Source organism: Schistocerca piceifrons, chromosome 4 (genome assembly GCF_021461385.2).
Source record: "Schistocerca piceifrons isolate TAMUIC-IGC-003096 chromosome 4, iqSchPice1.1, whole genome shotgun sequence".
Lineage (NCBI taxonomy): Eukaryota > Metazoa > Arthropoda > Insecta > Orthoptera > Acrididae > Schistocerca > Schistocerca piceifrons.
In genome coordinates, this window is record NC_060141.1 from 316,470,531 (window position 1) to 316,486,745 (window position 16,215).

The window sequence follows — 16,215 nt, forward strand, 5'->3', positions numbered from 1 at the left end:
CTGATGATCAGACCCATAATATGTAAGGCTGTGCAAAAGTCACAGCAGAATTGGTACACAGTTCCAGCTCTTTGGGGAACAACTTGATCACATCCACTGCTAGGGCTCTGACTAACTTACAGTGTAATATGAAATGAACATTCTTTCCACAACACTTCCCACCTCTCCACAAGTGTTAATCTGCAGCCGACCAAATCTATGAAATATCCTGGATCAGCCTTACGCTATACTTACTCCCAATCCCTTGCCTCATGGGTGACATCTCAGTGGAAGACCCAAGTGCAAGTTCATTCCTATGCATCCACATAGCTCATTTTATTCCACACCCATCACAGGAATTACATGTACAATCAGAGCCAGTCACATGTGCGAAAGCTGTCATGTCATGTCTAACTGGTGCTCTTAATTTCTACAGAGCTGTGGGAAAGCAACCACTTTTACTGCACAGTAACGGTGGTCATTGAGCAGGAGAGAACCGGTACTTCCCTTACTCACCTACCCTGCCGCAAGGTCATGCTGAGGCACTGTATGTACTCATAGCAGAGAAAAAATTACACTGCTGTGTAAGACAGAAATTAAATATTGGTAGAATTTTATAATATGTTTATATGTTTATAATATGTTCATAGAATAGTGTAGGATGATGCAGATGTATGAAATACTAAGTTTGAGCCAAATCCAATCTGTAGTTTATACACAAATAAAAATACATTCACATCCAGCAAGTGAGAGAGATACAAAGCTGCATTTTTATGTAAAAATAGAATGTACAAAGTTTGGTGAACTTATCTTCTGTACTTTTAAAGAAATGGAAAATCAAATTTAAAAACACAAACAAAAAATAGAAAACTTAACAGCTTAATCTGTTAGATAAAAATAAGCCTGAGTATAGAAAATATAGTACTTTATGCACTATAATAATTAATGAGGATGTACGAAATTACAGTGCTGGTAATTGATTTTTCAAAGATACAGCAATACTACAAAGGACAGTTAATAGGTAAAAGTCCACTAAGCTTCCACTGGAAAAATCATAACAGTCATCAACCTATATTATAAAAATCGATGGATGCAGTCAGGAGATTGGACGGAGGGCGGGAAAGGAAAGAAGTAAAAGTACTGGTTGGGTTGATGGAATAGAGGGCGGTGTAGTGCTGTAATTGGAACAGGAAAGGGGCTAGATGGGTAATGACAATGACTAATGAAGGTTGAGGCAAGGAGGGTCAAAGGAACACAGGATATATTGCAGGGAGAGTTGCTATCTGCACAGTTCAGAAAAGCTGGTGTTGGAGGGAAGGATGCAGATGGCACAGGCTGTGAAGCAGTCATTGAAATGAAGAACATCGTGTTGGGCAGCATGCTCAGCAACAGTGTGGTCCAGCTGTATTTTGGCCACACTTTGTCGGTGGCCATTCTTGCAGACAGACAGCTTGTTGGTTGTCATGCCCACATAGAATGCAGCACAGAGGAAGCAGCTTAGCTTGTAATCATATGACTGGTTTCACAGGTAACCCTGCCTTTTATGGGACAGGTGTTGTGACCGGACTGGAGTAGGTGGTGGCAGGAGGGTGTATGGGACAGGTCTGGCATCTAGGTCTATTGCAGGGTGTCGGGGAATGAAGACTCCTATGCCATCTTCTGGTGTTCTGTTAAGTCTGTACATTGTGCTGCTCTCTGCAGCGGATATATTTTAACTGTAACTGTAAAATGGACGAGTGAAAATAAAGGTGTGTGTGAGCAGAAGTTTTACTGTGTCCTTGATTTCACTAGTGTGTAGCAACATTTTGGTGCCGAAACCTGAGAGAACATGAATAGAGAGAGTGCTACAACACATTAAAGAGAACTCGACGCCGGCGGAGAAGGTTCTGAGCGACTTCAATCTCAAAATCTGTTCACGTCACGCCACGCCATGTTCAGCTCACACAGACAAGTTGCAGCACTGCTCGGAAACTGTAGCAAAGGACACTACGGATTGATTGATTTGTATGTGATGTTACTTGGTGTATGTTTGTTGGTGGCAGAGCAATAGAGGGTAGTTGGCTTATTATTTGCAAAAAACAAAGGGGACTTACTAAAGTATTGGTACACTGCAGCACCACCTGTTAGCAACAGCGACCACTACTAAAGGTTGCGGAAGTTGAAAACTGCATGGCCGCGCCATCTGTTGATAACTACAAACATCACTAGGGGGCTGCTAACGGTTCACACTCCAGGACAGCGCCATCCCTTAGCGACGGCATCCAACTGACGGGGTGTCTTGACCTTTAACGCATTATCGCAACAGAAAGCAAAACCACCAACTCACCATGACAGAAGCAGTAGCTACAAACTTGGGGAGGCTGCGCCGGAAGCGGACGACTTTGCGATCGAATGTGACACATTTGGTCAGCCAAATAAACTCCTTTGATGGTTCTAAAGCTGCAGAAGAAGTCTAACACTTACAGGAACGCCTACAGGAAACATTAGAAGAGTTGGCCCGACGATACAATACAGGACTTGCTGGATGACTCTGAATACGGAGCCGACATGGAAGCTTGTGAGGAATAAAGTGATAAATGCAAACGCGCCCTCCGAAAGGCAAAAGGCCTTCTAGGAGGAGCGCGCTCAGGGGACAGGAATGCGACATCGGCAGCTCAAAAACACGCCTGTATGGACATAAAATTGCCTACTATCTAACTGCACCCATTTTCAGGGGACATAGAAGCTTGGCCTCGATTTTTGGAGCGGTTCACAGCCTCCACAGACAAGAATCCGATGGTGTCAACAATGAACAAGCATGTACTCCTCCGTGGTTACCTTGATGGGGAACCTAAGGACGTGGTCAATGGCATTGCTGTTACAGCTGATACATATGAGCAGACGAAGCAGCTGATACATATGAGCAGATGAAGCAAATTTTGAAATCCAAATATGGGGATAAGAACATAATAATCCAAAGTCACCTGGATTTCTTAGAGAATCTTAACACTTCAACTTCAGGCAGTCCAGAGGCTCTCAATTCCACCTACATTGAGTCGCATAAGCGCATCCAAGCACTACGAGCATTAAGAGAAAATGTGGACTCTTATGGGAGAGTGCTTGCACCCAAACTTCTTCAAGCCTTTCCTGAAGAAATTTGCAAAAATTGGCTTGTGCATGCCCGAAGGCAAAAGATTGAAGAAGGGAACCTCACCCACCTTATGGAGTTCTTGAATTAAGAGGTGGAAGGAAGTATCACCACATGAAAAATTCGCGGAGATACTGTTCTACACGAAAATTATGTACCAACAGCATCTGCCTTCCATGTAAAGGTTAAAACAAAGAGGGACAAGAAGAAACAACAGAATTCAGAACCCTTCTGTGTGTATTGCAGTGAAAGAGTGCACTGGGGCCAAGACTGCCAGAAGATTGCAAGCTTGCAGGCAAGAAGAGACACCCTCAAGACAATGAACCGTTGCTTCCTATGCCGGAGACGTGACCACAACAGGACTCAGTGTTTCAAACGGGGAAAGACGTCCTGTGCGAAAGGTAAAGGGAGCATCACACTTCCATTTGTAGTAGCCATACCACACCAGTAAATAAAATTGAAAGTATGACTCAACTTCACATACCTGCAGACTGCTCGTGTGAGTATCGCAGGACCAACTAGTAAGAGCAAACAGACTCGTGCCATCCTGGACACAGGCAGTCAATCGAGTTTCATTCACCATCACTGATCGAATCTCTCCAACTAAGTGTCATTAGAAGCACTATTCTGGAGATAACTACTTTCGAATCCACTTACAGTTCATCACTCTCAAGGAAGAAGATGCAGTTTAATATGATGGGGTGCTCCACTTTTATTTATTTTTTATTCGTTCGGCATATACAAGGCAAATATTACAGTGTCATTACAATCCACCAGGAAATTACAACACTACACAATGCTACTTATAGTTTTGAGCCAATCTATGGCTAGGTCAGGCAGGTAATGTATGTCCTTCAGTTCACCACTATATCCTAACACTTCACACACCAGTAGGTGGTCCATTGTCTGGATTTCACCACATTCACACACGGGACTCTCCGCAAGTCCCCACTTATTCATTAGATGTTTGCATCTTCCCACGCTTGTTCTAAGGCGATTTAAGGCAACCCAGAGCTTCCGAGGGAGATCAAAACCATTTATCTTCTTGCTGGGGTCATCGACAAGCTTTTGGTTCTTGTGTGTCCCTTTGCGCCATGATTCCCCCCAGGCTAGCTTTGGGTCGAAGTCCTGTAATTCCCCGCCAATCTTTCAAAAGGGGGACCTAGATTTTAGCCTGTTGATGGGTGATAAGTCTTGGTGTATAGGGAGTTCTGGATTGTGTACGATCTTCCTATATATTCTTGAGGTCGCCATGGAGCGCCTTATATCAGGGGGTTCTATGTTGGCAAGGACTGGGAGCCAGTCACGTGGGGTAGCCCTAAGAGTGCCTGAGATAATTCTCATCGTCTCTTTCGATGTGTAGACAACCTCCAAGATGGTGCTCCCCGGGCAACGCTGCAGTAAAATGCAACGGCAAAAAGTCTACACAATTCCGGCGACCGGACGCTCAAATGCCTCCCAGTCCACAAGAAGGTGCTCCACTAATTCCCACATATCAGTGACAGCCTTTGAAAGCACAAATAATTTTTCACAGCAATCAACAGTACCATAAGATGTAGAAGATATGGCCTTGAGGGGTGGTACACCGTTCGCAGATCCTAAAGGAAACACTGCAGATCTACCTATTGAGATCCTGATTGGAGATGATTATTACTGGAGAATCGTGACTTTGGAACAACCAATCAAGGTATCACCATCATTGGTTCTTCTCCCAACAATCTTCGGATATGTTCTCAGTGGAAACAGATCTAGCACCACTGTCAGCAGAGCAACTGTCAACTTTATTCAGGGCAGCTGCAGTGATATGTCTGATGACTCCGTGCACCAATTTTGGGACCTGGGGACAATTGGGATAACAGAACATCAAGAGCGAGCATTAACACCTATGGACCACCCTATTTATCAGGAATTCCGAGAGTCATACTGTGTGGAATATGGCCGCAGAGTTGTATCCCTCGAAAGAAGGTTGCAACCGCACAAATGCTGAAGCGCACCTTCACTCCTTATAAAACACGCTGCAAAGGAATGAAGAGCTGAAGGCCATTTACCTTGAGACCATGTCGAAATATATTGAGAAGAACCAGGTAGAGGTAGCACCTGAGGACTGTATTGCTGGAAACACATTCTACCTGCCACACCACATCGTGAAGAAATGCATCAGTGGAAGTGTGAAGTACAGAATAGTCTTCGATGCATCATCACATGAGCCAGAGTCTCTATCACTTAATGATGCCCTCGAAAAGGGACCAAATTTACTTCCGGATAATCTGGCAATCCTATTACGAATCCGCACACTTCCAGTGGGATTAGTGTGTGATGTAGACCAGGCTTTCCTGCAGTTAACGTTGAATGAAGAAGAAAGAGACCTCATGAGGTTCTTTTGGTATTGTGTTGAGCAAGCTGGAAGTGGTGGCTACATGACCACAAATGACGTGATTACATATCGCTTCAAATGTTTGCCATTTGGACTTGCACCAAGCCAGTTCCTTTTTTCAACTGCCATAAGGGAGTTAGTAGCACTAAATAGTGAAAAATATCCACAAGCTTCGGGACTTGTAAAAAAACTCAGTATTCATGGACGATTTCGTGGTGAGTGTTAGAGACAGCAACACCGCTGCAACTGTTTACCGTGAACTGACAGAACTCTTCCAGCAGATAGGTCTTCCATTATACTGACAGAACTCTTCCAGCAGATAAGTCTTCCATTATCCAAATGGGCGACTAATTCGAATGATCTGAAGGCAATATGGGATGTCAAAGGCCTTGAAACAAAGTCCACAACCCAAGTTTTAGGCATTAATTGGAACACGGAAAATGACTATCTGCAGTGACTATAAGAGGATAGCTGAAGATCTAATGGACAAACTGGTTACCAAGAGAAATGTTCTTCGAGCAGCTGCTCAGTTTTATGACCCCCCCTGTGTGTGTTCACTCGTGTTGGGATTGTTTCAAAGATAATTTTCCGAGACACATGGCTGAGGGGTCTCACATGGGAGGAAGTTTTGCCCACAGATCTTGCATGTCGTTGGCACTCGTGGGTCTCAAAGCTTCATCACTTGTCATCACTGCATATTCCTAGATGGATAGAGACACTAGCACAGGTGGCTCTGCAGAGGTGCATGTATTCTGTGATGCATCTGAAAGAGCCTACAGCGCTGTTTTGTATATAAGGACAGCTACTGAAACTGGATACACTGTACACCTTGTCTGTAGCAAGAACAGACTGGCCCCTATCAAGAAGGTAACTCTACCCAGGCTGGAGTTACTTGCTGAAGGCTGGAGTTACTTGCTGCATTGGTCGGATCACAACTCCTTCATTACTTTTGCCAGGAAACTGGGTTTGATGCCAACAGAGCTACCTTGAGGAGTGACTCGACAGTCACTTTGGAATGAGTACGGAGTGATCCAAACAAATGGAAAACATTTATTTGTAATCGAGTGACAGAGATATTGACATACACCACACCCAGCCAATGGAGGCACTGTCTGGGAAGCCAAAATCCTGCAGATCATCTCACATGGGGACTAGAAGCAAATCTGATAGCCACTCTTGATATCTGGTGGGGTGGTCCGCCTTGGCTTTCAGAAGACAAGCAGCAGTTCTGGCCACTGGATATCTCAGCCCCACCTCCATCAATGCCAGAAGCCAAAATGACAGCAAGTATCACTCTGATCACCATCACTGAACCACTACTGGACATTGCAAGGTTTAGTTCATATTGGCGAGTACTGCATATAACTGCCTTTGTATTTCGATTTATCAGCACAACAAGAAACAAAAATAGAATCTCCGGCAGTTCTAGTGCTTTGGAATTACAAAATGCCCGCACCTACTGGATCAGAAGAGTTAAAGAGGAACTATTCACTAGTGAACTGTCTGCACTGCGTAAGGGAGAACAATTGCTCAAGGAATCAAAGATTGCTCGATACAATCCTTTTATATCGGATGGCATCCTTTGTCTTGGTGGTAGGCTGCAATGTGCTGCACTGTCACACTCACAGAAGCATCCAATTATACTGGATGGACGTCACCATTTCACTGAGCTTCTCATCAGCCACAGACATGTTAAGACTGCATCATCTCGGTGTGCGGATTGTGTTAGGGGAACTGCGAGAAGAATTTTGGATTCTGTGCGGACGACAAGCTGTTCGGAGAGTTCTTCACTCTTGCCTACCGTGCAAGATAATACATAGTCACTGGTATGAAGAGATGGAGGCCCCATTACCACTGGACAGAGTTCAGCCTTCAAGACCATTTTGCAGTAACAGGCATCAATTTTGCCGGACCATTATATGTCAAATCTGGACATCAAACAAAAAAAGTCCTACATGGTCCTATTCACATGTGCAACAACACGGGTCATTCATATTAAACTTGCAACTGATATGTCCACTGACAGATTTTTGATGGCCGTGCAACGCTTTGCAGGATGTAGGAGCCAACTAGTCACTGTCTACTCAATGCTACAACATTCCATGCAGCCAAATAAGAACTGTCAGAGCTTTTCAAAACCATGCAGCATACTGACATACAGCTCTACTGTGCCCACCATGGAATCACTTGGAAATTCATCATGTGATGGCACAATGAATGCACATTTTATTGACATATTTTGTACTATTTTTATCAAGTTTTTATTGGGTCATTTTTTATCCGTTTCTTCAGAACAAGTTTTGCAGTTGATTTGAACTTACTTTCTGATAAGCCTGAAACTTGAAGCGTTCAACATAGCAACAAAAGTTTTCCTTCTCATCCTGTACAGTAAGTCTCCCCTGACCCGTGGTTCTGGCTGACTTTCCCAAAATCTACCCCTTTTCCTGGGCCTCTCCAGTCCTTTTCCTTCACCTCTCTTCCTTCCCCTTCAACCCTTCTGCATGAAGAAGGAGCTACTGGCTCCGAAAGCTTGCCAATTACAATTCTGCTGCTACTCTGTGAGTACGTTTTTTTAAATCTATCCAGTTAAATAATTTGTCAATAATTGATTGTTTTCAGAGGTTACTCTGTGTACCACTGCTATTTCCCTCTTTTCCTGTTCCAGTCACGAAAGTTTCATGGTAATAAGGATTGCTAGTAAGACACCGTGTGAGTTACTATCTCTATCATTTTTTCTTTCATGGTCTTTTTGAAAAATACAAATTAGGAGCAAGCAGCATATTGGTTCACTCATGTGAAAAACTGAAATAACTCTGATATTTACCACATATGCTGTAGTAATCTCATAAAAATGTATGAAATAGAATGAAAAATTTCACACACACAAGACTAAAAAGCAGAAAAATATTTAATTAATTAAAAATATTTTTAATACAATATGTTTTTGAAATGGACTAAAAAGTGCAGAATAATTTGTCCTAGCCCCATAGTGTCCTAACCCCATACAAATAGCTATTAAAAATTCACAAACACAGAGTTCCGTACTGACAAGATCTGTAAAAATTAAAAAGAAAAATGTGGGATGTATGCAACAGATAATAATAGTAAGGAGTATAGAGAGTAGCTGCTGTTAAGAAAAATCAAACAACAGTTCATGTCATTTGCAGTGCACTAAAATTCTTAGTGACTTATGTGACCTATTCATGGAGCAATTACCTATTGCACCCACATTGTATTTTTCATTTGACACTTAACAAGTATTGTCACAGCTATTAAAAATTCACAACCACAAATTTTTAGGTCTATTTGCATGGTGTTAGTAATTTGTATGGGGCTAGGAGAAATTATCTTATACATTTTGGTCTGTTTCAAAATCATCTTACCTTAAAAATATTTTTTATTTAAATAATCTTGATGTTCAGTGTGCATCTAACTAGTTTTTGTAGATCATGACTAAACTAATTGTGGATTATTGTAACGTCTGAACATGGCAGTTAACACGTTGAAACCAGTAATGTGAATGTAAGCATAACCTTTTGTAGCGTCTGTCAGTCATTAAATTCTTCTGGATCTGTGACCATACTGTAAATGTGCAAAACTTCAATTTTTTACACACTGACAATACTGTCACAGACTGGTAAAAATTGTATTTACAGTATTGTGAATGTTTATAGTAATTAGTAGTGATCTCCATATAATAAAAATTATCTGAGCATAAATAAGTTGCTTAAGTCCATATTATTTCATCCAAAGTCCGTACATTAACAACAAATAAGTGCTCTCAGTAAGGTGACATCTGATTTCTGATACAAGGAACAGAAACATAATCAAATTATTCCTGAATTGCCAGATGCAAATACTCTTAATATTAGCAGATAACAGGCCAAATTAGAAATAATTAGCAGAAATGATTGCAGGACTGTTAGCACAGAATAGATTTTCTTTTACTTCTGACTAGTACAGAATAGTTCAGGTCCAGAGACAGTTAAATTACTGTTCAGACAGAGCATAAGATTACTCTGGTGGTATCACAACACGTGAGAAAATACGAGGTGCATTCAAGTTCTAAGGCCTCCGATTTTTTTTCTAATTAACTTCTCACCCAAAATCGATGAAACTGGCGTTACTTATCGACGTAATCGCCCTGCAGACGTACACATGTTTCACAACGCTGACACCATGATTCCATGGCAGCGGCAAAGGCTTCTTTAGGAGTCTCTTTTGACCACTGGAAAATCGCTGAGGCAATAGCAGCACGGCTGGTGAATGTGCGGCCACGGAGAGTGTCTTTCATTGTTGGAAAAAGCCAAAAGTCACTAGGAGCCAGGTCAGGTGAGTAGGGAGTATGAGGAATCACTTCAAAGTTGTTATCACGAAGAAACTGTTGCGCGTTAGCTCAATGTGCGGGTGCGTTGTCTTGGTGAAACAGCACACGCGCAGCCCTTCCCGGACGTTTTTGTTGCAGTGCAGAAAGGAATTTGTTCTTCAAAACATTTTCGTAGGATGCACCTGTTACCGTAGTGCCCTTTGGAATGCAATGGGTACACATTACGCCCTCGCTGTCCCAGAACATGGACACCATCATTTTTTCAGCACTGGCGGTTACCCGAAATTTTTTTGGTGGCGGTGAATCTGTGTGCTTCCATTGAGCTGACTGGCGCTTTGTTTCTGGATTGACAAATGGCATCCATGTCTCATCCATTGTCACAACCGACAAAAAGGAAGTCCCATTCATGCTGTCGTTGCGCGTCAACACTGCTTGGCAACATGCCACACAGGCAGCCATGTGGTCGTCCGTCAGCATTTGTGGCACCCACCTGGATGACACTTTTCGCATTTTCAGATCGTCATGCAGGATTGTGTGCACGGAACACACAGAAATGCCAACTCTGGAGGCGATCTGTTCAACAGTCATTCGGCGATCCCCCAAAACAATTCTCTCCACTTTCTCGATCATGTCGTCAGACCGGCTTGTGCGAGCCCAAGGTTGTTTTGGTTTGTCGTCACACGATGTTCTGCCTTCATTAAACTGTCGCACCCACGAACGCACTTTCGACACATCCATAACTCCATCACCACATGTCTCCTTCAACTGTCGATGAATTTAAATTGGTTTCACACCACGCAAATTCAGAAAACGAATGATTGCACGCTGTTCAAGTAAGGAAAACGTCGCCATTTTAAGTATTTAAAACAGTTCTCATTCTCGCCACTGGCGGTAAAATTCCATCTGCCGTACGGTGCTGCCATCTCTGGGACGTATTGACAATGAACGCGGCCTCATTTTAAAACAATGCGCATGTTTCTATCTCTTTCCAGTCCGGAGAAAAAAAATCGGAGGCCTTAGAACTTGAATGCACCTCGTATAGGTTTCAAGGTAGAAATGAGCACCTTAGCAAGGAAACAAATGAGCTCACTCACTTTCAAACTTGGTGAATATTTCCTGGGCAAAAATGCCCATTATTTCAGTGACAAAACTGCAGGTTGTTAGACTTGCAAACTCAATATTGTGCTTTAGTCGTGGTGACAATCTGATATTGTGGCTTGAAATAACACTTCACATTCAACATGATAACTAGAAAAAAATAATATACTCTCTAACACAAAAACAAATGCAATCAAGTCTTGTTTGCTAGGTAACCAAATAAATGAAAAAAACAAAGAAAGCCATGGCTGTCACTTGTTATCACTACACAGCTTCCTTTGGGAAAGCGGAGCAATGTCATTGATTGATGCCCGAGTGCCATCCATCAACCGCAGCAGGAAGTGTACCTGTCATCCACAATGCATTTGACACAGAGAGTCGGTGAAGGTTCTGGTAGAGGCTGCTTGGTGACAGGTAGAGGTTTCATCTGGTTGGGAGTTGTGGGTGGGAACATCCTTGTATGGCAAATGCTGGTGGCTTTACTCTGTCAATGGGAACAGTGTTCATCTTGCTGTTTACAAGGATTTTGAGTGTTTTTTCACCTCCGTTAATGAAATGAAGGGTACCAGGTGTCAGTGAGGGTGGTGTAAGCGGCAGTTTGTTCGCAACATTACATGTGTACAGTAAAATAACTCTCAATGTTCGAAGGATTGTGGAGTACAAAAGCATGATGCTTGTCGTGACCAGATCTGCATAATCCTTCCTCTGAGGCGGGCGGTGAATTCTGGTGTATTAGTGCTGTCCATCAAAAATGCACGTGGATGGGTGAGCTCACTGGGAAGCTGTAGGACTTCCTCATGTACTAACTCTGCTGGTGAGACATCCAGCTCCAGTTTGCACACATTGTGTAGGACGAGCAAAACCAATGGTAAGGCTGATGCCCATTTTGATTCATGGTACAGTAGCGCGGCTTTAAGCGACTGGTGCCAGCATCTAGCATTCCATTACTGTCAGGGTGGTAACTTCTTCTGTGGCGCACAGTGCTGCGAAATTAATCAGTTGGGAAAATAGAGTGGTTTTGAACTGCTGTCTTCTGTCGTTATGTGGAGTTGGCTCCCAAAACAAGAGATCCAGTGCAACACAAGTGCAGTGGCTAGTGTCTCAGTAGAAATGTTATCCACCAGTATGGCTTCCGCCCAGCATGTAAAAGGGTCGGTTACTGTCAGTAGGTAATGTTGTCCTTCTGAAGGAGGCAGTGGACTTAATACATCAAAATGAACATATGCGAATCATGCTGCTGCTCTGGAAAATTTCCTATTGGCACAGGAACATGGCAAGATTCCTTGCTGCACTGGAATTGTACGCATACGGGAGCCAGGTTCAACAATCCTTTTGTATTCCAGGCCACACAAAATTGCTAGCTACTAGTTTAATTGTTGCCCTCAAGCTGGGGTGGCGTAAGTTATGTAATCTTTCAAAGACTTGCTTACATAGTGTCAAAGGAATGAATGAGTGAGTTTTCCCATACAAAATCTTGCAGTACAACTTCTCATTTGAGGCTGGACCATCAACAATGTTAAGTTGAAGACCAGATGTAGTATCTTTTAAAAAATTCTGGAATTCCCGATCAGAATCTTGTGCTTGAGCTATCTGCCTTAACTCCACTGTCATCATGATACTGCTCACCCAGGACAGGCAGTCTGCCACTACAGTGACAATTCCTGATATATGTATCAATGGTGAATTGTGCTCTGAATTCTAGCTAACTGTATTGTCTTGGGGAACATTCATTATCATTTTGTTGAAAGGCACACATTAGGTGTTCATAGTTTGTATAAATAATGAAATCTCTCACTTCCAATTGTTTAATGAATTCGTAAACTGCCAACTGCCAATAGCACTCCATTGTTGCTGAGCCGCAGAGTGTTTTAGTGAAAAGAATGCAGGAGGTTGCCGGAACTCCATGGAATCTTCAGTTTTTTAGCAGTTTCCAGCCATGGAATGCTGAAAATAGCTTTGACTTCCTTCGGTAATGGCAGATCTGGCTGTAGAAATGAGATAGCCTAAAAAGGTAATCTCCGCCCGGCCAAAAACATATTTTGAGGTTTTCAGCACTGCTCTGTACTTGTCAAAGTGTGTAAGTATCTCAATCATGTCCTGTTTGTGTTCATCTGAGGGTTGCTGAAAAAATGATTATATTGTCAAGACATGCGAAGCAATACTGCAAGCCTTATAAAACTGAATCTATAAATCTCAGCCATGTTTGAGCAACATTTCTCAATCGGAATCCTATAAATGGGCTTTTTGAAAAGTCCAAACAGCGTTACAACAGCCATTTTCCAAATATATCTTTCAGTTACAGCAATCTGTACATATGTTTTTGTGCAATCTAGTTTGCTAAATCCATTTTTCCCACATTATACATAATTATAATATCTCAACAGAGAACCAGTGTGGTGATCCTGTATTGTCATAATGACCATGCTGAACTGTTCACTGCTGATCTAAATGTGGGCGACAATCAAGATCCACTAGTCGGGTGAACGGTGCATTCCCTCAACCTTGTATCAAATTATTCTTTGGCAATGGCATATCAGTCAGGGGTAAGAAGCCCGGGCCTGCAAGAAATCAGTAGGCCTGCAGCAATGTACAGTGTTGTGACACACCTTATGTGGGACCCCAGGAGGCTTCGTGATGCCAGGAAACTGTTCTATATGATACCAAGAAACTGTTATAGAGGTCCGTTGTACCCACTGCCCTTTGACTGGATCAATTTGGCATCGCGTACTGCCGCGCTACAATGGAAACCATCAGCAGATAGTCTGGTGACACTGTCTATTAGATGAGCATTGGCAAAGTTCAGCAGCAGACGATAATGTGCTAAAAATCTGGTTTGGTTACAGCCAACACAGTGAAATTGCACACCATGGAGCATCGAGGTGTCAGGTCCAGCTCAGTGTGTTGCATTCCATGTCCATGTCGCAATGGTTCAATTATTAAGCCCAAAAGACAAAGCGAGGTGGCTGATTGGTATTTGTGTCGTCACTGGGTCCATGGCAAAATACTTAGGTTGTAACCTGTGTCCACCAAAAACTTGCATCCTGTCTTATGGTCTGTGATGGAAGAGGTGCAAGGATGACGACTGGCTATCTGGAACAATTAATTCCACATGTTATATACCACTGAGGTAGATACATGAAGAGGTTCACTTGCGTGTTTGGTCTCCAAACTTCTTGTGGAACCAACTCAGGTCTGTCCAGCCTGAATAGTCGGCTGCTGGGAAGTTCGCTGATGTACAACTTCTCCATTTTCCCGAACCGTCCTCCGTATTTCTGGTTGGAGAGCAATTCACCCATCTCCTTACTCAGCTTGTCAAGTTTGTTCAAAAGACTGTCATAATCTGCTCAGGTTACCATTGAGGAGCTATTACATGCCATCATACTTCCTGTATAGGTGGTCTGTATGATTGTGCTCTGAATCCTGTGTGCCAGATCCATTACGGCATAGAGTGACATCTCTGTTTGTAATGCTATAGTGGCCTTCACCTGTGCTGGCAGATGCCTACTCTAAAATGTACAAAGTAACAAATTGGGCACCATGCATGCATCAACCTTGCTCCTTTAATGACAGAGGTACTGGGATGATTTCCTGCCGGTGACATTCTCTTGTGCGAGAACCTGCCACACGCGTTTCTCCTGCGAAGCAGACACTCTTCAAATTAACTTCGTGCATTAATCTGTATCCAGAGGACAAGTTGTAATATTATGTTGCTGAACTTCGTGCTGCAGCAAAGAGAAAGCATTTGACAGTGTTCCTAGTGGCCAGCGTGTAAACCCTGTTGACGTCTGCCAAACAAGCTGATCATCTGACATTTGGTGTGGCAGTCGCTCGTCATCACTACATTTCTTTAAAATAGTACAATGTGGTGGCATTACCACAAAAATTAACATTTATGCCTCATTATGAGTAATATGTATAGCAAATAAACTTAAACATATACTGAGGTGACGAACTTCATGAGAAACATCCTAATGCTGTGTCGGACCTCCTTTTGCCTAGTTTAATGCAGCAATTCAACATAGTACAGACTCAACCAAGTCATTGGAAATCCCCTGCAGAAACACTGATCCATGCTGCCTCACCAAGCCACGCTGCCTCTATAGCAATCCGTAATAGATATTTGGCTGTTTTACGGAAATAGTCTTACATGGTTAATTATATCTTTTTATGCTCATAACATGCTTTTTTCATCTTGAATTTCATTATTCTTTCATAAAAGCGGAAATGAAATTCAAATAATTTGAAAGCCTGCTAAAATGATCCATTTGAGACGTGTGATGTCATTGGATAGATTGTTTCTCTTCCATCCAAAAATTTCCACTCAAAGGCCAATAGGTTCTAACCATGCTTTGGTATCAGTTTTATTTCTAGTACGAACTGCTGGCCTGTCATAGCACAAAAATACAACAAAAAACTTAAAAAATTCTCGATTTTAGAAATGACTAACACTGCTGAAAACAATCTTTTGATTTGGTATTGGTTACCATCGAACAAGTGCAACATCATCTTTCATGAAGTTTTATTGTAGTTAATTCTTCAATTAAAATGAACTGTACTTTCCATCTGACATGCTTAGGCAATCAGCTAATTCATACGTCAACCACTTCATACCATTTCATGCACTTTCTTAGCGTTTTCATTGTGGTTGGACATGGCAAATCTTTCAGTTGGATTCCCTTACAGAGATGTATGGTCTGTATCTAATTCAGTTAACCCTCTCTTATTTGTTAAAAATAAAGCAGCAGGCTGCTTGTAAAACTTGATGAAAAGCATACAAAAACCATTTTATGATGATGTGGTGTTCAAGTTTATCCATTTCAGAATGCACAGTGGTAACTTTAAAAGCTATATAAATAAAAGCACATTGAATTAACACACAGCTTACATTAAAGTGTGCCAAACACTAACAACATAAACATGGTTTCAATTACATGAACAACACTATTGACATGCTGAGAAATTTCTGCTTGCCCTCAGATTCATCCTCAATATACAATACCTGAAGATTGGCGAGATGCAAAGCAATGATTGCAGAGTGATATGACAGGTAGTGCACTTGTGCAGATGTAGCTGCTTGAGACAACAGAGAAAGTGCTGTTGCTGGTGGCTGCAGCTCAGCCGCCAGTATCAATGCACGAACTTTGAGTGCAGGGCAGCTACGAGGCTCATCAAAGTCTGATGTTAGTAGCGGTTGTTCTAATACGTGTGACAACCATCTGCTAGCTGTTGGCAGATCTCCTCTTGCAACTAGGAGTTCTGCCCTCCTGCAAGTTTGATTGAAAAACAATTAATTCTATCAAACGGAAAATT

At 42.3% G+C, this 16,215-nt stretch overlaps 1 protein-coding gene across 2 annotated transcripts in view; it reads right to left on the reverse strand.

Annotated features, from left to right (window-relative positions):
- Window positions 1-16,215, reverse strand: part of LOC124795523 (anaphase-promoting complex subunit 5) — a 137,744-nt gene that overhangs the window by 12,542 nt on the left and 108,987 nt on the right. For both annotated transcript variants that reach the window (XM_047259594.1, XM_047259593.1), the window contains one exon: window positions 15,905-16,169. In XM_047259594.1, coding sequence (XP_047115550.1) covers window positions 15,905-16,169 — 265 coding nt within the window. The remainder of the gene's footprint in view (window positions 1-15,904; window positions 16,170-16,215) is intronic.